This window comes from Balaenoptera acutorostrata, chromosome 11 (assembly GCF_949987535.1).
Source record: "Balaenoptera acutorostrata chromosome 11, mBalAcu1.1, whole genome shotgun sequence".
Classification (NCBI taxonomy): domain Eukaryota; kingdom Metazoa; phylum Chordata; class Mammalia; order Artiodactyla; family Balaenopteridae; genus Balaenoptera; species Balaenoptera acutorostrata.
Window position 1 is genome coordinate 21,643,687 of NC_080074.1, and position 25,813 is coordinate 21,669,499.

The 25,813-nt window shown below is 39.0% G+C and overlaps 1 protein-coding gene across 4 annotated transcripts in view; it reads right to left on the reverse strand.

The window, feature by feature from the left end:
* GAS2L3 (growth arrest specific 2 like 3) overlaps positions 1-24,819 on the reverse strand; it is a 41,833-nt gene extending 17,014 nt beyond the window's left edge. For 2 of the 4 annotated variants that reach the window (XM_057557482.1, XM_007165818.2), the window contains exons 1-5: positions 24,702-24,819; positions 13,164-13,211; positions 8,045-8,213; positions 6,765-6,880; positions 3,188-3,329 (exon numbers count right to left, since the gene is read on the reverse strand). In XM_057557482.1, the coding sequence (XP_057413465.1) occupies positions 3,188-3,329; positions 6,765-6,880; positions 8,045-8,213; positions 13,164-13,187 (451 nt within the window). In that variant the 5' untranslated portion in view covers positions 13,188-13,211; positions 24,702-24,819. Of the gene's footprint in view, positions 1-3,187; positions 3,330-6,764; positions 6,881-8,044; positions 8,214-13,163; positions 13,212-14,435; positions 14,612-24,701 lie in introns of all 4 variants that reach the window. The other 2 variants (XM_057557481.1, XM_007165819.2) reach the window with 2 other exon arrangements.
* Positions 24,820-25,813: the final 994 nt, after the last annotated feature.

Genomic DNA, 25,813 nt, shown 5'->3' on the forward strand with positions numbered 1-25,813 from the left:
ATTTACAGGTGATATGGTCCTTTGTTTAGAAAACCCTAAAGAATCTACAAAAAAACTAATAGAGCTAATAAGCAAGTTCAGCAAAGTTGCAGGATATGAGATCAATATACAAAAGTCATTGCACTTTATACATTAGCAATAAACAATCTGAAATGTAATTAAGGAAATGATTACATTCACAATAGCTTCAAGAAGAATAAAGTACTTAGGAATAAATTTAACCAAAGAATTGTAAGACTTGTACACTGAAAACTATAAAATATTGTTGAAAGAAATTAAATAAGATCTAAATAAATTGAAAGACATCCTATGTTCATGGATTGGAAGACATATATCGTTATTGTAATACTCTCCAAACTGACCTACAGATTCAGTGCAATCCCTATCAAAATTCCAAGAGCCTTTTTTTTTTCCAGAAATGGACAAGCTGATGATAAAATTCATAAACAACTGTAAGAAATATAAAATAGCCAAAACAACTTTTAAAAAGCACCAAGTTGGAAGACTCATACTACCCCATTTCAAAACTTACTACAAACCTACAGTAATCAGGACAGTGTTTACTGGCTTAAGGATAGACATACAGACCAGTGGAATGAAACAGTGTCCAGAAATAAACTCATAGTTTACGTTCAATTGATTTTCAACAAGGGTGCCAAGACAACTCAAAGGGGAAAAAACAGTCTTTTCAACAAATGGTGCTAAGACAACTGGATATCTACATGCAAAAGAATGAATTTAGACTCCTTCTTCACACCGTATACAAAAAATAACTCAAAATGCATTAAAGACCTAAACATAAAAGCTAAACCTATAAAAATCCTAGAAGGAAATATAGGTGAAAATCTGTGTGACCTTGGATTAGGCAATGGTTTTTTAGATATGACACCAAAAGCACAAGCAATCAAAGAAAAGATAAACTGAACTTCATCAAAATTAAAAACTTTTATGCATCAAAGGACACTATCAAGAAACTGAAAAGGCAACCCAAAGACCAGAAGAACATATTTGCAAATCATATATCTAATAAGGGCCTAATATCCAGAATAAAGAAAGAACTCTTACAAGTCGACAAAAAAAAGACAATTGACTCCCCCAAAAATGAGCAGAAGATTTGAATGGACATTTCTGTAAAGAAGATATACAAATGGCCAATAAGCCCATGTAAAGATGCTCAACATCATTAGTCGTTATGGAAATGCAAATCAAAACCACAATGAGATACCACTTCACACCCACTAGGATGGTTATACAGTTGGCCCTTGAACAACATGGTTTGAACTGTGTGGGTCCACTTACACATGGATTTTTTTCAATAAATACATACTACAGTACTATAAGATCTGTGGTTGGTTGAATCTGTGGATTCAGAACCGTGGATACAAAGGGCTGACTGTAAAGTTATATCCAGACTTTTGACTGCAGGGTTAGGGGACCGCTGCCCCTAGCTCCTGGATTGTTCAAGGGTCAGCTGTAATTTTAAAAAATAATAACAAGTGTTGACAACTATGTGAAGAAATTGGAACCTTTGTGCATTGCTAGTGGGAATGTAAAATGGTGTGGCCACTGTGAAAACAGTTTGGTAGTTCCTCAAACAGATAAACACAGAATTACCATATGACCCAATAATTCCACTCCTAGGTATATCCCTGAATTTAAAACATATGTTCACTCAAAAACTTGCACACAAATGTTCATAGTAGCATTATTAATAATAACCCCAAAATAGAAACAATCAAAATGTCCATCAGCTGATAGTAGATTAAAAAAATGTGGTATATCCATACAACGAAATATCGTTCAGCCATAAAAAGGAATGAAGTACTGTTAGAGGCTACAACATAAATGACCCATAATGCTAACTGAAAATAGCCAGACACAAAAGCTACATATTGCATGATTTTATTTATATGAAAAGTCCAGAGTATGCAAATCTATAGAGAAAGAAAGTAGACTGGTGGTTGCCAGAGGATGGAGATAGGGAGTAACTGGGTCCAACTGCTAATAGGTATGGGTTTTCTTTTTGGAGTGATGGAAATGTTCTGGAATTAATAAGTGGTGATATCTGCACAAATCGTGAGTATACTAAAAACCACTTAAGTCCACATTTTGAAACGATAAATTTTATGTTACGTGAACATACCTCAATTTTTTTAAATGCTATAAATAAAAAGAAACCTAATATGCTTAATGATCAGCACACCTGGATTAAAGCAGGGTGCAAAATGGGGGGTAAAACAGCAATCCATTAGTTTTAATTCTACACTGGATAAGAATATCCAGAGGCATACTAAACAGGTAACAGTGGGGAACAGCTACCTGTCTGCAGGCAACAGGGTGTGCATGGTCAATAGAAATATTTACAATATTAATAACCTAAAACAATAATGAAACCAACTAAAAAGTTGGTTTGCTTTTTATTATCACCATGAACCAGCAATTCTAAGCAATGTCAGTGACAAAATACTTCTCTCTACCAGGGCCGAATACTATATTCCCATGACCCCCGCCGTTGGTATGCTACTGCTCTTATCAAAACATTATAAATTCTGTGTGTGTGTGTGTGTGTGTGTGTGTACGCGCGCGCACACACGCAGGCACACATAAATACTTTGAGGAAATATACAGATAGTCTAAAACTTAGATAGCTTTCACTTTGGTCACTGCACAGATGTTTCTGTTGACTTAAATGAAATGAGAAAATACATCAATAATTCTTCAATAGAGCATGACTTTTTAAAAGCATTAGTCCATTTAGATAACCAAATTGGCAGCTGCTGTTTACGAGGTAAATCTAAACACCATGAACATACATCATTTGGCCTTCTGTTATTTCTGTAATTATCTAGTTAAAGAGAAATTACTAGTAATTTAGACTTGATAGAGTAATTCTTGATGAAAACATTAATTAGTTAAGCATTAGTCCAGAACCTTCCCATAGCCAACTCATTTAGCAAGTAAAATATGTCCAGGCCATTCTAGATATATAGGATCTAAAACATAAATGAAAAGCTTTTATCATACATTTGATCTGGAATCTGATTCTCCAATTGTTTACATATATTTAGAGTATAAATGTTTCTAGTAAAATGAGATGTGGCATTTGAGTCCTTGTTTGGAAAGAAAAATTAGAAGTGAGGCATACAAAAATATCCTAATAAACATCAAACACAACAACAACACTTACCTAAACCTTCCGATTCAAAGAGGTAAGTCTCGTCAACCCCGACGTGCCTGCACCAGTGAAGGAAGTTCGCAGTATTGTCTCTAGCAAAGAACGAACCTGATGCAGCATCTTTCTTACAGGGCACTTTTCTCATTGGAAAATTCTGGAAAAGACAGAAGAATAATTTCAAACATGCATCAAGGGTATTTTCATTAAACATCTATTTTAATATTACTAAATAAATGTTCAGTGCATTGAAGGTAACTAAAAAGTACATAGCACTAGAAGAAAAAGGCATCTTCAAAAATCATTTTATTTTGCTTTTCATTAAGCATATTCTAGAAAATGATTCCTAGGAGAACGGTCAGGTCAAAATTAGCAGTAGGATCACGCATCTCTAACCTTTCTTTTTAAAATGACATGGGAGTCTTAGTTAAGATAAAAAATGACAGTCTAATAATTCCAAAGCACATCTTTATATCTCTCCAAACACAGTTCAATACAAACACAAAATTATTGCTATGTTAAAGGTTTACACTCTCAATTTTGCTTACTTCCTTATTTGCAGATTCATAAATATGGTTCTGAGTTTCTTGAGGAGACTTTCAAACAAGGAAGTAGTAGCCCATTCGTAATTAAAGTTCTTTGAAAATTGACAAGCTAAGTTTAACAGAATCCTAATTCTTTTTTATTTCCTGGACCAAGAGTATTCAGATAATCCTGCTGAGGCTGAGGGTTTTTGGGTTTTTTTTTTAAGAAATTATTCATCTTTTTTTTTTTGGCTGCATTGGGTCTTCATTGCTGTGCATGGGCTTCCTCTAGCTGTGGCGAGTGGGGGCTCCTCTTCGTTGTGGTGCGCAGGCTTCTCATTGCGGTGGCTTCTCTTGTTGCGGAGCACGGGCCCTAGGCGTGCAGGCTTCAGTACTTGTGGCACGTGGGCTCAGTAGTTGTGGCTTGCGGGCTCTAGAGTGCAGGCTCAGTAGTTGTGGTGCATGGGCTTAGTTGCTCTGCGGCATGTGGGATCTTCCCGTACCAGGGCTCGAACCTGCGTCCCCTGCACTGGCAAGCACATTCTTAACCACTGCACCACCAGGGAAGCCCGGCTGAGCGGTTTTTAGTTTTGTTTTAAATTTTTACTTGAATAAGAAATTCAAGCATATGATTTTTTTTTAATTAATTATTTATTTATTTATTTATTTTTGGCTGTGTTGGGTCCTAGTTTCTGTGCGAGGGCTTTCTCCAGCCGCGGCAAGCGGGGGCCACTCTTCATCGCGGCGCGTGGGCCTCTCACCATCGCGGCCTCTCCTGCTGCAGAGCACACGCTCCAGTCGCGCAGGCTCAGTAGCTGTGGCTCACGGGCCCAGCCGCTCCGCGGCACGCAGGATCCTCCCAGACCAGGGCCCGAACCCCTGTCCCCTGCATTGGCAGGCAGACTCTCAACCACTGCGCCACCAGGGAAGCCCCAAGCATATGATTTTTAAAAATGCAATGGGCGACACACAGAGGGACAACCATGTGAAGACACAGGGAGAAGACGTCCATCTACAAGCCAAGGAGATAGCTCTCATCAGAACCTGACCATGCTGACACCTTGATCTTGGACTTCCAGCCTTCAGAATGGTTCACCTCCCATCAGAAGATCAGCCATCGGAGAATTGTGCTGTTTTCCAGGAAGCAATGACAGAAAGCCTTTCAGACCATCCGACATGAAGGTGTGGCCAGAAGACCATGAACTTTCAGAATTCAGAAAAGTATATAAAGAGTAAAAAAAGGTCTTACCTCTATGTAAAGAGAAACTATCTTCAATAGAAGACACCCCTCCCTCATATGAAAGTCTCCTTCCCCCACGAACATTTCCAATTACCTCTGGACAACTCCATCTGGGTGTCTCCCCAACAGCTAAAACTTGACAGGCTCAACATGGAATCAGCTTCGCTGGAACATCTCTGCCTACCACAGCCCTGACTTCATTCAATGTCATTGCCGTAACAATCACTGTGATCTACCACCTACTGAGTGCCAGCAATATGTCAGGTAATTTACACGAATCATCCATCCCTCAAATCAATCACGCGAAGTGGGGATTATCATTGCCCTTCTGCAGATGAGGACACCCAGGCTTCCAACGATGACGTGGTCACAGATCTCCTAGGTGGCAGAGCTGGGACACAAAGCCATGCCTGCCTGACTCCAAGGCAAACTGGTGGGCCACCAGCCACATCTGGTCTGCAGATGGGTTTTGTTTGGCCTTGACAGTGGGTTTTTGTTGCTTTTTTGTTTTTAATCCTAATTAGTTGCTAACATTAAAAAAGGACATTTTACATAAAAAAAAAAAATGCAATGGGCACAGTAGAGTATAAGTCTTTCTCCTACCACTTCCCCTCAGTTCCTTTCTCTCCCTGGAGGGAACCACACTATTACCAGTTCCTTATGTTTCCTTTCTGTTGCTATTACTTTCTAGGATTACAATAGCCTTGTGAGTTTCTCTAGCTGTATATAGGAAAAAAAAATCAACACAGCCAAATACAAAGGTGGTTAGTACCAACTGAAATCTTCTCATCCACATTTCAGTAAGACATCTCCATACACAAGTATATCTGTACCTACAGAATGCTACATAAACAGGCTATTCTGCAATCTGATTTGTGTATGTGTGCATGCACACTTAATGATAGGTTGCAGGCATCTTTTGGGGTAAAAAAACCCAAAACAAAACATTAAAATAGTCATTTCTAATGAATAGATAATATTCTACTCTGTTTAGGTACCATAATTAATTTTAAACAACTTCTCTACTGATGAGCATTTAGGTTGTTCTTAATATTTTTGCACAGTCGTTTTTGTGAATTTGTGGTTATTTTCTTAGAATAAATTCCTGGAATTAGAATTACGTTACGTATCCAAGGATGTGCTTTATTTTCAATGTGACATATGTTACCCATTGTCCCCCAAGAAAGATGGTACTACTTTATATTTCCACCAGCACTATGTTAATGTCTAGAATACACACTCACAGACACCAGATCCCATGAGTGAAAATACCCATATTTGATGAAAAGAGAGGAAACCTTACCTACTTCAAATCCCAACTTCAGGGTCAATGGTAGAAAAGTGTCTAAAAAAAGTATTATTCATTCAACCAATATTTATGAATTTACCATGAAGACAATATATAAAGAATAAAAAGATGATGATAATAGCTCTTAACTGTGTGCCAGGAACCATCACAACCTCTTTTTTCATTTAACTCTCACAGGAATCCTATAAGGAAGGTACTATTATTGTTCTCAAGAAGAACTAGCTATTTAGATATTTACTATGCACCAGGCATTATCTGTATAAGCTAACCACTATCTATCTATTATGTCATTTAATGTTGCTGAATCCTCAAAAATATATCCTACAAGGTAAATGTTAATATCTCCATTTTACAAGTGAGAATATTTTTTCAGATGCTCAAAAAGATTAAGTAAATTATCCAAGATTTTACATATAGTTGCGTTGGAAGTTTACAACCTTGTAGAGATGATAAGAAATGTACATAAGCAAATCAGTATGTACCAAGGTATTAAATCATTACTGTCAAACATTTTCTTACCACTGGTTCTTCAGAGTTGCATGTTTTCACCATGTTTTGAAGAACATCAATCAGTTGGCATAACAGTACTCCATTATCAAGTTCTTCCAATAACCTTTCTGCCTTAACTTCAATACCTAAAAACATATTTCAAAGCTAAGAGTCTTCTAGAAACAGTAAATTCAAACAATATGGTTAAAGTTTAATTAAATGTAATCGGATTATAGCTGAAACACTAGACAAATATTAGATCAGACTCTGAGCATTCACTCTTAGAAGGTACAGTTAAAACAGCAGGTAATATCAAATTAAGAGAAAGTCAACTGAAACAAAAATATCTGTGGTGTAGAAGCACAGAAAAAATAAATGACATCTACTTTATTTCATTTAAAAACACCAAAGTGTTTTACAATTCAACATCCACTATTAAGGTTAAGTTCTGATTCACTGCACATTACAACTGCTTGCACAAGAAAGATTCTCTATAAGTAAGATGGTCTTTGTTGCAATTTAAAAATTAAAGATAACAATGTAACAAGCACTCAGGAAATACCAACTTTTCACCTCTAAAACCCCTTATGTGGAAGCATTATTACATAATAAACTTTTAAGAAATTAACCAAATCTTCAAACTGATATGAGATAAGAGTGAGTGTTTAGTGCGTTTTTAATTCTCTTCAAAGACCATAGATGAGCTTTATATATATATATATTCCTTTTCACGAAAACCTTACAATGCTACATGAAATTCTGTTATTTAAAAGAATTTTTTTCTAGGGAGAAAGTTCAGAGCACTCATGTCCTCTGAGTAAAGAAATATGATGCCATGCATTCTCCAAGCCGACATTTCCTCCTAGGTTTCATATACCTCTGCCCCTCTAAGCCTCAGAAACAGGAATCATTTTAACTACAGCATATATTCCACCCAGAATCTCATGCCTTACACAAGTTTAAGGAGAAAAAAAAAAAAAATCAATAAAATACAGACCCTCAAGTTAGACCTATACACTTAAAAAATTTTTTTAACATTAACAATTAAAATGTTGATTATTCACAGCTCTTACTACTGACCTCTTCCATTAAGCCTCAAACTTGCTTACTGTTCAAGCCCCGAGGGTCAGGGTCAATCAGAGTATCTTCCCAACTAGAATGTAAGCTTGGTGAGAAAAAGGACATCAAATATTTCCTTTACTAGAGGATCCCCAGCCTCTGGAACTATCATTCCTTGACAAAGAGTAAGATTCTCAATAAACGTTTACTGAATAAGAGATTACAATTTTGAGCATCTTTGCAAGCCTTACCTAATAAACCAGATAACCAGATTGACAGATCTTCTTGCATGGGCAACAGGGTAGCTTCGTGCCTCACAGCTATCCACTCATCATACTGACAAACATCAGCCAAACCTGGCCCATGTCTGGGGGTCAGAGGACTCCGTGGACTTAGAGGCAGGTCTTCTCCAAACCACACCTAGAGAAAACACCAACCAACTGAATGGATGCAACCCTGTTAAAAGTCAGCATGCCTAACATTTATATTTAAATAGTGAATTACAGACCATATTTAATATACACACATACAGAGCTGCAGCAGCTCACAGAAAGTTAATAAACTAGAAGCAAACTATTAGCCTAGATACTTGAGACGCTTTCCGTATTCAATTCTGTGATAAATGTAAGTGAATCCCTAATTAATGAATGGATTCTACCATCAAACCGAGGGGATGAAAGTCAACAAATAATTTTTTTCTTTCACTTGTTAGCTGCATAAGTTTAACAAGTTACTTGACCAGAGTATCAGCATCTTGGCTGTAAAATGAATTAATAATACCTGCCTTATAAGATATATCTTTGTAGAATCTAGCAGTGGGCCTAATAATATTTGTTGAATAATGGATAAATGAATGAACGCATAGTTGGCATTTTATAAACTTTAAATCATAATAACAGTGTTATCTAAAAAAAAAAATTCTAAATAATCTGGTCTGTCACTTGATTTTGCATGGCCCACAAGCCAAGAACGGTTTTTACATTTTAAAATGGTAGTTATGTAAGTACCTACATGATTCTGCCTACTGACTCACTAAGCTAAAAATGTTTACTACCTGGTCAATCCCTGGTTTAGAATAAAAACTGACATAAACATGCTATCAAACCAACACTTGCAAAATTTTGAAATACAATTAGATATACTTTTAATATAAGATTAGTTAGAGAAAAGACTGTGTCAAATCTCAACTCAGGAAGGGGTATCAGAGCCCAAGTGAAGTGACAAAGGGGTTCTCACAGGAGGGCAGCTTGAGATGGAGGGTCAGAGCTTGAGTGGGGTGACAGGGCACCCACGCACGGCAACGGCCCTGTGCAGCATCAGACCCTGAGCAGGATAAAGAGGGTGTCCGCTGGGGACAACGGGGGAACGTCCCAGGGCAGGGTGTCAGAGCCCAACTGAGCTGAGACGGGCATCAACTCAGGGAGGGGTGGCAGCAACAAAGGGAGACGGGTTACATACAAGGGGATTTATCAGATGGGAGCCAGGTTTCTCACTGCCAAAGAAAAGAGGTCCAACTATGGACTGAGAGAAAACTAGAATGAACCCTATGGTGTTGGAATCGAGTAAGTTTTACCAGAAAGCAAAGAAGTGCTCAAAGAATGATGGGGACATGCAAAAGGACACAGAAGTCGGCTTGAAGGGACTTCTGCTGGCTAAATCAAGAAGAATTTGAGCATGAAAATAATGATATCAGTGGATTATAACACAATGAATAAAATGGACAACTCTGAGTCCACATAGATATAAACAAATGAATAAACTGGAATTTTGATGAGGAATGAGATTTCCATATACTTTCAAAGTACTTCCCCAGAAATACCTACTACAAAGAGAAAAAGAGTAATTTCACAGTAGAGAAACTCATCAGGCAGCAACTTAACCGAGTGACACAGGTGAACATGATCAACAACGGGATGAATCAAAATCATATGCACCTGACAGGATACAACGAGACAACACAACAGCCCTCTGTGATAGTCCTGCCAAGATGCATAACCTGAATCTAATCATGAGAAAACATCAGGCAAATCTAAATTGAGGGACATTCTACAAAATAACTGGTCTGTAATACTCAGAAGTGTCAAGGTCATTAAAGAAAGCAAATACTGATAAAGACTAAGGGGCACGACAACTAAACGCAACAGGTGATTCTGAACTGGACATTATTGGGACAACTGACAAATATTTGAATGTGGTCTGAGTATTAGATAGTAGTTCCGTACCAACGCTAATATCCTGATTCTGATGATTTCATTGTGGCTGTATAGGAGGGAGTCCTTGCACGCGATAAATGCACTAAAGTACCAGAGGTAACGGGACATTAGATTTGCAACCTACTCTCAAATGGTTCAGCAAACAAATATCTCTGCTCTACACTTAACAACCACCTTGCAAGTTTATGATTGCTTTAAAATAAAATTTTAAAAAGTTTTTTAAAAAAGAGGCATAAGTATAGGTAATACCAAGTGAATCTAGTTCTTTCTTGATTTTTCAATGTAGATAATTTCCCCCCCTGAAATATATTAAACTTATTGAGGTTTATTTGAGGCAAGTGTTACTATACCAAATCAAAAGCCATAACAACAGCATTGTTAATCCAGACAAACATAGAGGGGGAAAAAAAAGAGCTGCTTCCAATCTCTTATGATGAGAAATAAACACGTTTTTTTAAAAATCTCACAGGCAAAGAAAGACAATGAATATATACCACAAGAGGCAAGCAGGAGTAGCAAAACTTAAAAAAAATACCGAAAGACTAGGAGAAATGTTGTTATTCGAGGGGCATTATTTCAGAAATTGAGGGTAGAGATTGGAGAATGAACTCCTAAATACATGAGGATCCCATAAAGTTTTTGGAAAAAAACAAGATGTTATTTCCCCAAATTCTCTTAGAATTACTTCAAAGGGAGTATAGCAAAGATATAATATCTAAATCTTCCCTTCATAAGCATGTCTTGCTTCTGTAATCCCAGAACTCAGTATAAGACCTACCTCATGATAGGCAGTCAAAAATATTAGTTGAATACTTGAGGAACAGATACTAGCAAATGACTCTTTGTACCATCAAAATCAAGATGCATCTTACAATAAATGGTATTTTACAGTCAATAGAATGTTATTTGTCCTTTAACCATTTGGCTGAGCTGACAAAAGGCGGAGAAGATGCAAATGTTTGTCAAGGAAAGATGTACATTAGCTAGGAAGGTGGTTTTGAAAATATCATGTATGAAAATGGAGAAGCTAAAATTAACAAAAGTCATTCTAAGTTCTTGCCACATTAGGGAGAAGAGTACTTGGATTTTCCTATTGTTGCAAGCAGAAAACTATAAAAACCTGGGTTAGTCAGTGGCATATTAATGTTGTTAAAAGCTAGATGTTAATAACAAAATCTGCATGTATAAAGATTGTTCTCAATCCTGCTGAAAGCTGTCATGTTGCAGAGATTCCTAACCATAGGCAGTCTACAGAAGAACTTGAATCAGTATATAAACTTAACTTACATTTAGGCAAAAATTTAGGCCTACGTACTAATGGGCCTTTTCTCAGAGAGAGAGAGTTCATAGTTTCTGTTAGATTCTGGAAAGGGCCTATGACCCAAAAGAGATTAGGAACTATCTAGTTCATTGATTTTTAGACTGTAAGTTTATTTACCAATCAGAATCAGGGACATAAGAAAGGGGCAAGGAAGACCTTCATGGATTAAATGAATAAGAAACCAGCTATCTACTGGGTGTCTCCTCTCCGCAAGGCACTTACGAAAAACGAAGCCTAATTAGCAAAGAGGTGAAAATCCGAGGAAGTTCTCACATTCACCAGGGAGAGAAGCAAAAACTTCCATGAGGGATGTCAAGGGTACTCTTGGAGAAGAATCAGTAGGGACAGATCTGTGGAATCTAGGTCAGAGACGGATTCGTGGAACTGTAAGACAACACTATGAAAAAAAATCACCAATTTAAGAAAGTATTAATGGCCATTAGGAGAGAAATGAGAAAAACATGGTCAATGTGGCAATGATAAAAAGCACTTTATAAGGAATAGAGAAAATATAATCAACATGAAACTGATGACATTTCTGAGACTTGGATAAAAAGAGATGAATAGAAGTAATCAGATAAAAAATGGTTTTGAGAACTAAGGAGTTCTGAGCATACTCAATGTGGATTAGAGAGAACCCAAAGGGGAAGAATAAGACCTTTTGGGAGACTGCCATGAACTCCCAAGTCCCCAAAGGAAAACAGTACAAAAGAACTCTTTATTAGTAGAGTAGGAGGATATAGCTGCACAGCATAGGAGGGAGAAAGCAGCATTCCATTCAGAATTGTTCTTAACCATTTTATAAACAAGTTATCTTCTCTAGGCTATCACACACTGCTATCTTGATAAGCCTTCTTTCTAAATTAAAAAAAAAAAACTTTCACGACATAGTTATAATCTCCAGCTTTACATCCGGGTAATTTTGTTGTACCAATGATACAACCAAAGTTCTGAAGTGCCTACTATGTAACAACACATTCCAGGAGGCACTTGGCTCATGTTATCTCATTGATTCCTCACAACAACCCTGAAAAATATGCGCTATTATCCTCACCTCAGAGGCAAGGGAGTGGGGACTCAGAGAGGTAAAATAACTTGCCAGGATCTCACAAGCAGAGTGGCAGAACAAAAATCAGACACAAAATCTGACTGACTCTAAAATTCTCACTTTCAAAGGCAAATTTTATTATCAGCTGCTTACATCTTCCTAGGTAGACCTTCAAGGTGATTTTTATCTTTAAGTTAAAATTCAGTCATGTTCTATTTATGTCAAAAGAAAGAAAACTTTTAAAGGATCTAAGAATAAATACCAACTCTGGAAATCATTCAAATGTAAGATTATTCTGGTTTGTCTTATTACCTCCATTTTGCTTCCCCTCACCAAAAAACTAACAAAAAAAAAAACACTCTTTAAATTTTAAGTTTTAATGCCACATTATTTACAGGCATTACAGGGCACGTGTACAATTATCTAAAATTAAGAATTTATATTTGTTTTCATTGAAAGCTCTTTTAACTACAAACATATACTAAATTGTAATGAGAAGAAAATCACAAACTATTCCAATTCTTTTCCCAGGGTAGTACAAATACGATGAACCCACCAATCCTAAGATATTTTTGATTCTTACAAATATGCAGTATAAATGAAAGCTTAATATTAAAGTCTTTTCAGAACTAGAAAGTGAAAATATAGTATTCCTGTTATTAAATTTGATGCTTAAAAAACCAGTAAAATAGAAAATTTTTGTGATAATTTTAGTTTTTTTCTAACTATTGTAATATTATATTAATCTCATTAACTTAAATATATATTTTCCCAAGAAAACCACTTACTTGAATTGCAGGCAGCATGGTCATCTATGCTGAAATGATATTGCTGCTCTGAAAATAAAACAAAACATTAGTATGCAGACAATGGTAGCTTTCCTACTCCCCTAAATTACAAGGAATCTGCTTTATTCTCTTATCTGACTGAAAACCTAATACTTTTCTATTTGGAATAATTTGACCATAGGAGAAGGCAATCATACTCCTAGTTTCTTACTTCATAAAAGTACTCCTCATTTGAAAGAGGAAAATCTGAAACACACTTTAATATGTAGTTTCTGGCACTAATATCAAAGTAATTCTTGAAGCATCTGACTAGTAAAATAAAACTAACAATAAAACTTAGCTTACATTAAAAGTGCTCTAGGGGGCTTCCCTGGTGGCACAGTGGTTGAGAATCTGCCTGCCAACGCAGGGGACACGGGTTCGGGCCCTGGTCTGGGAAGATCCCACATGCTGCGGAGCAGCTGGGCCCGTGAGCCACAATTGCTGAGCCTGCGCGCCTGGAGCCTGTGCTCCGCAACGGGAGAGGCCGCGATAGTGAGAGGCCCGCGCACCGCGATGAAGAGTGGCCCCCACTTGCCGCAACTGGAGAAAGCCCTCGCACGGAAACGAAGACCCAACACAGCCATAAATAAATAAATAAATAAATTAATTAATTAATTAAATAATTAAAAAAAAAAAGTGCTCCAGAATTTTCCCCTGTAAACACACTGTAAATATAATGTAAATACAAATATCACAACTGATACTGAAAGTCAAGTATCTCTCATCTGATCCTTACAAAGAGATAAGTTCATCTGAACTTTGTATAAATTCTCAGGTTTAACCATAAGCTTCTTCCACCAGATGACAAGGTAATAAAGAAAAATGTCAATTTTAACTATGAAACAATACTCAATGCCTTTCCTTAATAATTTTACAAAGGTTATTTTCTCCATGAGGTGCTAAAGACCAAAAAAAAAAAAAAAAAAGCAATTTGAACTCTAAAGGACTATTCTTGAAACATACAAGAAAAAAACCCCACAACTTTAAGTTAGATTAATACAATTCTTTAATGTATATTCAGAGGAAAGAAAGTGAAGAGTTTGAAAACACTCAGAATAATAGAATATATAAAACCTAGGATTTTAGATTGCTTATAGCAGCATAATATACTAGTCTATTTTTTATTGTAAACCACCATTAAAACATTCTAAGAAAAAATAGAAAATGGCTTATAAGGCTATCAATTTCCAAGGAAAAGTTACTTTCTCCCCTAAGTTATACCAAACATACCTCAGGTACAGTGCCAACTACACATCCCACTTTCCTCTCAGGAACATTTCTTCTAGTACCAAAGCTGAACTGGAGCTAAACCTAACTGAAAAGTCTGATGTTACACATCACGTTGTCTTCGCAAGAAGGCAAAGTACAGCAGAACGTCCTTGATGTCATTTTTCCTTCTCTCTACCCTAGCAAAAGGCCAAAGTACAATTGAGCATTACTAATGAGTTTGTTATGCTTCCCACGAGCTAACTCAGTGGGGAATACGTTTTCCTTTAGCATAAATAATCCTTTGTCCCCAACAAAGATCCACAGTAAGAAGCTTCTGAGACCATTTTTAAAAAATACAGCAAAGAAGCTGCTCCCATTAAAATAAGGAGTCCCACATAATCAGACAAGAGCTTGAACAGCTGGAACTGCCAACCCCAAACAAAAGAAGGCTTGAATTATAAGGCGTGTGCAAATCAAGAACAGTGACACAGTCACAAAGAAGCTATCACAAAAATGTTTAGTAGTTGCACTTTTTATGGAAAATTCAACAAAATTAGTTTTATGAAAGAAATGAAGAATTTGTGCACAACCTTCAATCACTGAACTTTAGCAGAGTCTATTTTATTTATTTATATATATATATATATATCTCTTCCCCCACATCATTCTTATGTAATAGAAAGAACTACTTTAAAGATGACAAAATGAAAACCATCTGGATTACCTTTAAAAAGAAGTTATTTAATAAATGGTACTCAGATAAGTTATAATATATCTTCATATGTGAAAAACTATCAGGTACACAAATATATGCTTTTATTGGAAAACTTTCATAAACTGATGAGATTGTATCAGTGAATCATCATTAACTCCTGAGTATTTACCGTGTTCCAGATCCTAAGAGCCAGTTATTCCTACTTTCTAGTCATTCACTATTCTCTTTCCAAATCATTTTTGTCTCAAGCGTTGAATCCCAAAAGCAGCTTCTTGTCTACAGTTACCCCAGTCCCCAATCTGCATCACAATCCCAATTCTTGCTTCTTACTCAGTTTATTACCTGCTTTCCTCTTATCTATCTTTCCCTAAAAGTCTCAGTCTCTACATTTTTTTTTTCCACATAAACCAATTATACTGAATCAGCAACTCTTCATTTCTGGATCTGCATCTTGATTAGCAATTTATTGGCTTTTTTTTGGTTCCTGTTTTTGTCTGTCTTTTTGGAGAAGACTACTTTAATTCTGTGCCATCTTGAGGAAGTCTTCCCTTGGATTTGGGAAAAAAAAAAAAGAGCTCTCAAATGACCAAATCCAAACTATTCGCTAACCCTGCTTCATTTAACAAGACAAACAGCTTATGCAGAGATCACAAGTGAATACTATACTTAATTTTTTAAATCTGGAGAAAATGTTAGAAGCACAGAGTGCACTTATCCACCTGAATCTTAAACAGAATTTGGGCCTAGCCCACTTAGAAACAGTTTCAGCCCTGAGGCCCTCAAGATTATTTATGGTAAGGCTCTTCATACCAGTCTGACTTCAGATCATGATGGGAAAAAAATGCCAGCCCGTGGAGCTGCTCCTTTGTTCCACAGCTGTAGGCTCTGAAACTGAGTATATTTTAATGCCTCACTCACATTATAAAATATGGTGGGGAGAGCACAAGGTGGTATGTCTCAGTCCTGGTACAAATTGGGGGCCGATTTGGAAAAGAATGGCAAAAAAGCAAAGAAATAAAGTAAGTTTCCTCAGAAAAACAATAACATTAACTGCCACTGCAACACATATACATTCAGCACCCAGCCGACAGATTACTGCCAAGACACATAAGCTGCAGGGATATGATAAATGCCCAAGCTGGCGCAGTGGTTACTGCTGAGGAGGGGAGGGAGATAAGATTAGGATGGAATGCACAGAGGCCTTTCAACTGTACCAGTAAGATTTTAGTTCAAGATAAGCAGTGAGAACACAGGTATTATTATACTGGTCTGTACGCCCTTTGGTGTGTCAAAAAAACATTTCATCATTTTTAATGTTTCATTTAGAAAAACAGTTAAAGAAGATATCCTGATTTGTTCAGGGGAATAAAAAACAACTTTCTCAGCTTTAAAATTTTGAGTTAAATATTTCCTAATTGCCTAGAAGAAAAAATAGAAATGCTGTATCCATACCAAACATATTTCATATTTTTAAATGTATAGTAAAATAAATCACCATAAAGGCACCACTGGGGTAGTAGAAAGTAGCAGACCCATCTGCTTTGAGTTCCAGATGATCTTGGGATAGTTCACTTCTCTGAGCCTCCCGTGTTCTCATTTGTAAAATGGGATACCACCACCTCCCTTGTCTGCTTGTTGTAAAGATTAAATGAGGTGATACAAATAAAGTACCTGACACATAGCTAGCACTTAACAAATGAGTTGTTATGATAATACTATGATAGGACATAATTACAGTTCATTTAACATAATTCATCAAATTAAAAAGAGGTAAGAAAACAAAGCTAATACTGAGAAATCATTAAATGTAATTTGGAAAGCTTCTTTTACTAACATAAAAATAAATACGGTTATAAGTGAACATAAAAACTTTAAAATACCAATATCCATACTCAAATATGAATTTGTGACATAGAAGTCTCTTGCTAGAATAAGTCTTAAGGATTGCGTCACACACAGGCCCTTTGCTCTATTCAGGCTGTCTCCTCACCGTCCACTCTTATTGGTTTCACTCATTTCTGTGGCTCTATCACTGTTCAAGCTATATGTTTGTCCAAGCAGTGTCCACTCCTTCATTTATTAAACAATCATTTATTCACACCCGTTATTAAACTGGGCACCGCAGGCAACAGACGCAGTGATGAACATAACAGACGTGACGCTCTCATGGAGCTACTACGTTCATTTGTGTATGTAGTGAATACACAAGGTTAAACCATGGTAATTGTTTTGAAAGAAAAAACAGAGAGAGAGACAGTAGGGGCCTACTTTAAGACTTTGACTGAGTGATTTAGAAATGGTTTTGCTGGAGGAAAAACATGAACTTGAAGAATGGTGGGAATTAGCCAGGGAGAGAGATGGGGAAGAGTTCTATGCATAGAGAATAATTTTTGCAAAGACTCTGTACAGAGAGCGAGAGAGTTTGGCGCATTCCGAGAACTGAAAGAAGCCAGTATGGCTGAAGTGTGGAGCACGTGTGGCTTAGGATAGGGTTGGAAAGTCAGGCAGTAGCCCCACCACGTGACGCCATACTGAGGAAAGTAGATTTTATTCTAATTGCAGTGGGAAGCCATGGAAGAGTTTTAATCAAGGGAGAGACATAATGTATTTCATAGTTTAACAGAGCTCCCTGAGGGGGAGAGAGAAACATGGGAGTGAAATAGTGATGGGTTTAACAGAGAAAGGGGGAAGAAAACAGAAGGAGAGGTGGGTAGAGATGTGGGAAAAAGAATTAGCGGAAACACTGAGAGAAGCAGAAGCATAGAGGGGTAGAAACAGCGAGAGCAAAGGAAACTGAGCACACAGGAAATGAGATGGAGAGCAGCCTGGAAGGGGAAGGGGAGGGGATCCACTGCAGCAGTTCAGTGACCAATGACGGTGACTGGGCAGGGATGCTGACAAAGTATCCACCGGAGAAAAGTGGATGGCTTTGACATCTATTTTGGAGTTAGAATCAAGACTTGATAATGGTTAGGGATGGAGGGTGAAGGCGAGGGAGGTAAGGGCAGAGTGAAGTGTCAGGAACAACTCTTGGGTTTCTGGTTTAAGCAGTTGAGCGAATGGATAGTGGCAGCGTTTACTGCGATGAAGATGATGGGAGTCTGAACAGACTGAAGCGGGGAACCCAGCAGAGACAGGGCAAAAGTGCTATGTTTTGGTCATGTCTAATTTGAGAAGCCTTTAAAGACATTCAAGCGGAAATGTCAGGTTGGCAGTTGGAAATGCTAATCTAGAGCTAAGAAGAAAGTTCAGGAGGAGATAGAAATTGCCAGCAATCCTTGGGAGATAAAACCACTAGAAAGAATGAGATCATCCGAGAAAGAAATGGAGAAAGCAGTAACAAGGACCTAGGAACAAGTCCTGGAAAAAAACAACATGTAGTCACGAGAGAAAGAGTCAGCAAAGGAGACAGAGTCCTCACCTCGACTAATCCAGGTTTACAACTCTTCTGATTTACCTCCTCCCAGGAGCCCTTCCTGATTGGCCTGAATTAATTCTGCCCTATATCCGTAGCTCTTGAATTCACAGAGCATTTCTCCCAACTACCTGTCCTAACAGTGCTTTATACTATTTTTTCGTTGTTTCTGTACATTGCTTGACCAAGTATATTATAAGTTCCCGGATTGCTGTTGGAAGTAGTGTTGAGAGAAGTATTCAAGCTGAAAGTTTAGGAAACACTTCTGGTGGGACATATGTGAACATCTCTAGGAAAAACCAGGTAGGTGAAATGTGACAGCAAAGCTTGGAAATAGCCATACAGCAGACACGTGTCTGACAGGAGACTTTTTTGGGGTATTATTTATTACTTTTCACTTTTATTTATTATGTGACCCGATAAATAATTTTGCCTCTCACCGAACATGTCCAAGGTGAAATATGTGGAGTGGTTACTAGTCAAGGTACCAGCAGGTTAAGTGAGCTGCCTGATATACCAGAGGAATCACTAAGAAAAAAATGACTAAAACTGGTGTATTTGGCAGAGGGTCCAAATGAACGGGACAGAACAGCTGTGCCAGTGCGTGAGGACCCTGGGAGCAATGTGCTACTCAGGAATTCGTACGGTTGCCCTACTGGACAGGTACATTTTTATTACGGCTTTTAAATAAATTCCACTGTGGTAGACCACATAATGGTCCCCAAAGATATCTATGTACTAAACCCCAAAACCTGTGAATATACTGCCTTCGTGGGCAAAATGGATCTTGCTGATTGAGTAAATTAAGGGCCTAAGGAGATGGGAGATTATCCTGGTGAGCCCAATGTAATTACCAGAGTCCTTATAAGAGGGAGGCAGGGCTTCCCTGGTGGCCCAGCGGTTGAGAATCTGCCTGCCAATGCAGGGGACACGGGTTCGAGCCCCGGTCTGGGAAGATCCCACATGCCGCGGAGCAGCTGGGCCCCCCTCCATGAGCCACAATTACTGAGCCTGCGCGTCTGGAGCCTGTGCTCCGCAACAAGAGAGGCCGCGATAGTGAGAGGCCCGTGCACCGCGATGAAGAGTGGCCCCCGCTCGCCACAACTAGAGAAAGTCCTCGCACAGAAACGAAGACCCAACACAGCCATTAATTAATTAATTAATTAATTAATTAAGAGGGAGGCAGAAAGGTCACAGCCAGAGAAGGGAATGTGAGAAGAGAAGCAGAGAGAGAGAAAGAGATGTCATGACACAAGAGGCGGAGAAAGAGAGAGACTGGAGCTGTTACACTGCTGGCTTTGAGAGGAAGGAGACAGGAAACGCAGGTGCCCGCTAGAGGCTGGAAAAGGGAAAGAAAAGAACTCCCCCCACCCCCACCCCGAACCCTTAAAATGAACGCAGCCCTACTAAGTCTTTTTCTTTTTTTTAGCTCATTTCAGAATTTTGACCTCCCAACTGTAAAATACATTTATGTTGTTTTAAACGACTAAGTTTGTGGTTATTTGTTCTAGCAGTAATAGGAAACTAATACACATCTTAAGCAAAGAAAGAAAGATATTCCCAAAGGGTCAAGACATTTGACCTCGAGAAAGCGATATGTATCCAAACATGGTTAGAAGACGTAGCAAGGCCAATGCATTGAAGCAACGAGTAAAGGGCACCAGTTGTATACAGTACACTTAAAAAAAAAAAAGATGCAAAGTTTACAGGTAAAAGCCATTGTGAGTGCTGTGTGTGTGCTATCTTCATCAACAATGGCCCTGCCTTTGTACATCTGACATCATTCATTCACTCATTCATTTAAATATTTACAAAGGCTCCTAGCGTTTACTGTCTCAGGGAACAGCACGCACACTCACCAAGTTCCAGGTCATGCGGACTCCTTCCTCTCTCACAGCTCCGCCCCAGGCTCCTACCCTACCTCAGCCAAAACAATCAATGGCCATATCTCGTTGTTTCTGCCTTTACATTTTCTCTTCAATACCTATGGCCACTCCTTTAGTTCAAGCCACCACCATCCTTTTCCAGGTTTACTGAAACAGCCTCCAACCAGTCACCCTCTCTCTACCCTCTCATGCCTCCAACCTGTTCTTCATGTACTGCAGCCAGAGTGAGCCTTCACAAACTCCCATCTAAGGATGTTACTACTTCCCTGCTTAAAACCCTTAATGGCTCTCCACTGCCTTCAGGATAAAGCCTAAACTCCTTAAGGAAGCCATCAAAGCCTTATAGGATCCCCTCGGCCTCACCTCTGACCCTTACACTCCAGCCATGTTGAACTTCTTTTGGCCCGTGGAGCACGCTGCTTCCTCACCTCTGTGATCCGTCTCCATGGAACGCTCCCCTTCCTCCTCCCTTTTAGACTCACTCCTGCCTGCCCTTCAGATTCAACTGCTCTAAAAAGCCTCCCTGAACCTCCTCCTCTGTTTAGGTTGTGTAGCAATATAGGCTTCTATTTTGCTGTACTCTATACTTGAAAAAAAATAAGATTCGTAAGGGGGTAACCTTCTCCATCTCTTCCACTTGTATGTAGAACTCAGTGCTAAATTTAGCCCTGGAATTACTCCTAAACAATAAGTGTTGTATTTATTACTAAAGGAAATATGAAACAATAATGAAATAAATCTGTGGTATATTCCTTAAAGGTAAAGGTAGCTTCCAAAGCAGATGAAGATTTTTAAGAGAAAGAAATAAGATTCTTACTACGTAATAAAACATCACACGTTATCTGCAAAATATAAAGGCTCTTCATTTGTTGGGAGTCTTTACTTTTTTATTTGAAAATTTCCTTTTGCACTGTTTGGCAGAGATCCAACCTGAATAATTTAATTTTGTATTAGACAGAATTATTAGTTTGTCATAAAATTTTGTGGGATACAAAAATTTTTTTAAAAACTTAAAATCTGTTTGCCTTTATATATGATAGACTAAAAGACACTGGAAAACATACATATACAGTAACATAAAGAAATATAAAAACAACATTAAGTGTCTATTAACAGGAAACCTCTAAAATAACTTACAGGACATTCATTCAGTGGATTCATTCAGCTTCTTAAAAGAATAAGAGCTATATGTACTGATATGAAAAGATGTCTATTATATGTCATGCAACCAAAAGCAATCTGCAGTGCAGTATTTAAGTATGTTACTGGGATCACAGTGTTTTCTAAACTGTGTGTGTGTGTGTGTGTGTGTGTGTGTGTGTGTGAAAAAGAAAAACTCCTGAACAAAGTTAAATAATTTTTTTCAAGAGCCAATTTTATTTTTGGGATCAAAAATATTAACAAGTCATCCATCAAGGGAAAACAAAAGTCATAATGTTTAAAATTCCATATAAAGTGAGTCCTTCACCATAGCTTATACTTTCTTACAAAAAAGTTTATGTTTTGTGAGAGCAGGCAGAAGTCTCTATCAGCACTTCAGCAATGGTTTTAATACTGTAAATCCCCATGACACTTTCAGCAGCAAAAACAAAACTGCATTTAATGTCTCTGCTACATTTCATACATTCTAGGTCTTTGTACATTAGTAATTCACTTATGAAATACATGGCAACATTCTGTTAAAACCACCTACTCTGTAACAACGTAATAACATGAGAAAACTTTATGAGTTTTTAGAAGGAGAAACATTAAAGAGATACAATTATAATTATTGCCTGCATCTTATAAACATTACTTCTTAGGCACTTCTCTATGGCAATTACATTTCAACTAAAATAGGGAAATTCAAAGTGAGACAACAGACTGACAGACTCAAGTTTCCTAGTCTCTCAAATTCTATGTACACTGCATGGTTCATTAAGGATGTAAAGGTATATCTGATATCAAAGTATAGGAAGCAACAAATAATAGGAAGAAAGTAAAACACACATACATAGACATACATAGACATACATACACAGCCATGTTACTGTAAGAAAGCAAAACATAACAATACACATTAACCTTAATCTCCTACTTTCCTCATCAACAGCCAGACTGAAAAAACTTTTTGAAATAACTGAACTTTCATTCTTATCTCCAAACTTAAATTGAGACAGGAAAGAAAAAAAAAAAGAGTGCTGCTTAGTAAAAAGTACAGTAAATGAGCAAAAACTAAATGGGAAAATATAAATTAGGAAACATTACTTCTGAACTGACCAATCATCCAAACATCACTGGACTCATTTAGTTTTTTAATATAATAGCAGGTATACTGTTGACATTATTCCCTTATCACACACTTTGATTTACCATCACAAGTTACTTCTCACTATTTTTTAATGAAGTATTCAAAATAAACTGATACCCACAGCAGAAATGAACCTGGGCCATACAAACAACTCTGCAGAGAAGTTGCTTATAGCTGGGAATATAAATGCAAGAGTAGTGTGATTAAAAAAAAAAAAAAAAAGAGGCTGGACACTGGAGACAGTCTAGACTGAATTCTGGGTGGACCTTAATAGTTTAATTCCTTTCTCTGAGCTTCAGTTTAATCTATAACATGGAGAAAACACCAAGGACACTGCAGGATTATTAAGAGGTTTAACAATAATATAAGTAAAGCACCTAGAACAGTACCTGACACATTCTAGGTAATAATGCGTTTGATAAACAGTAGTGAGTGCTTAGTATGTGCCAGAAATAACTTTAAGTGCTTTACATGGACTTAATCAATGAATGATAACTACCATGACCTCTGGCACTGCCTTCACCTTCTGCTCCTCTCTGCCCTTTGGGGAAAGCTTGAAACTTTTAATCCAAATTAAACAGCATAGAAATAATACAAGCTATGTGTCAGGCACTGTACTATGGATTATTTATTTCACTTGATCTTCACAACGACCTTCACATCAATAAGGCGGGAACTATTTATTATTAACCTTCGTTTGCACAGTATGAAATTTAGACTTAGAAAGATTAAGTAACTTGCCTAAGGTCACACACATAGTAAAGTGTGACTTCAGAGCCCCCCTGTTTAGAAACTCTGCTACATTAAAAAGAAATATTACCTATAATTCATTAATATCAAAATAGCAGAGACACCCACTATTCAAAATCTGTTGGTTTTTAATGAGTTTTTGAAGCAGATGAGCCAGACAGGCAACATGTATCAGGATTCTACACCAGACGGCTATCACCAGTTTCCACTTTTTCATTCAAATCCATTCCAATCTCCTCCCAAAGGGAATCTGAGGTGGTGAGAATTCCAATTCCTAATTATTTAAGTCCAAAGTGAGGTAATCAGACAGCAGTTCACAAACTGCTTATCTTCTGAGAGAGTAGGTATTAGCACTCTCCACACAAACGAAGCAAAACCCAAACTCTGACCTAGACTGGGCCTGGAAAAAAAAAATCTCTTCACTTAATAACGACTCAACTTCACCAGACGTACCACAAAGCGCTCTAAATCCGTAAGACTCAATCCCGTGGTTCGAAAATACTAGTTAGGAACCAGGAGTGACTGCATGGTCAAGCACTCCCTCCAAAACTTTCCTCCGACTTCCAAGGCAACCTACAAACCTCCCCGCAACGCAGCCTTTCAAACCGAGACGTGTGGGTGGGGAAAGCATAGAGCACAGCCTCCAGTTATTCGGCGACAGGGGCCTTGCAACGACTGGAGGGAACAAATAGGGAAGAAACTGTAAACTCTGCCAGAGTGCAAAATGACTATGCGTCATTCTCCTTCCAAGGTCAGTGACTTCACCACTTCTTCCTGACGGAGACACTAAGGAATCAAGTGACCCTATATGTGCTAGGTGCTTGGAAATGAAGGTGCCCCTGGAGAGCCTAAACTAGCTTCAGGCTCTGATCCCTCCTTGGATTCTAAAGCAGAGCGGCAGCGGGTCGCTACCTCTCCCCTAACCTAGCACACCCACACCTGCCGTCCCCCGCCCCAGCACACCTGTGGCCCCTCGCACCGCACCCGGGTGGGCATGGGAAGGCAGGCATAACTTCACCTTGACGGCCCCGGGGACCAATCAGAGCACGAGACTCCCGCAGCGGGCCAATCGCACAGCGTCTTGGATCCCGCAGCTCGGGGCCCCAACCGAACCACCGCTTCCCCTCCGCGGAGCGCTGGGGGCTCCTCGAGCGCAAGCTGAGGCGCGGCAGCCCCGAGAAGGCAAGTAAGAGTTCGCGAGGAAAGAGAAGGCAAACAGGGAAGTACTCACCCGCCCAGGCCCAGAAGGGTCACTGCTCCCTGTGGGGCGACATTGCGCTCAATCTGTGCCTGACCGGCACGCCCCTGCCCAACCGCCGCCGCCGCCGCCTCTGGCTCGAGCTTCGCAGCAGTTCGCCGCCGCCTGTTTCGAAGGAACCAATCAGAAGGCGGAGAGGGGGCGTGGCTGGAGGCCCCGCCCCCAGGCCTCCGGGGAGCAGGAGACCCGCGCGCCTCTCGGTCGAGGGTCGCTTCGCCTTCTTCCGCCTGGCGTCTCACAACTCGGGGGGGCCAAGCTCCTCTTCTCACAGAAAATGGCTTGGTCACAGAGTACGTCCTCTCATCTGGCCCCTGAGCGACAGCAACAAACCCTTTTCGTCCCGATTAGCAGGAGAGGTGAATCAACTTCTCCAAGCATCCCGGAATAGTGCGCGGTAGAGTTGCTCTGAGTTTTATCCTGTTCTGTTAAGAGCCCCTCCCAATTCTAAACCCACCCGCGATCTGGCTGTACTGAGGACGCTACGGTTTCCGGATACAAACTGTCACCTTGCAGGAATGGGAGTCCTGTGAGGGGTGTGGGGAGGGGGATGGAGAGAAATCCTGTAGCTCCAGGCCACAACTGAAAGCGGAAAGAGGATGTTGGCTTTTCCTTGAGGAAACACCGGAGCAGGGTCTGGGGGAGGGGAGGAGAAGGAGTTAACCTCAACGCAGAGAGAGATGCTTACTAGCTCCCAGAGTTGAAGTATGGAGACTGGTCTTGAATGTAACAAGAGGTAGGTCTGTGATCACTAATTGTGGCTTATTATGGGGGCAAAACCGGTGCCGAAAGCCTGGAAGGCCAGGCCTTTCCCCTCTTCTTAGTTTTATTTTGTCACATCATGTTGCCTCTCTGGGCCTCAGTTTCCCATCTGTAAAGAGTGGAATTGCCTGGAATGATGTTCCCCAGCATTTATTCCTTCATTCACCCATCAAAAACAATGAGGAGGTACTGTTGCTCGCTGAAGAGACTAAAGTGAAGACGACAGCCCCTGCCTTCACGTGCCCAGCAGCGTGGTAAAGACTCAGTGGAAACCAGTGGAAGTCTGCGAAAAGAGGGAACACCTAACAGTCTTGGAGGGTGATGGT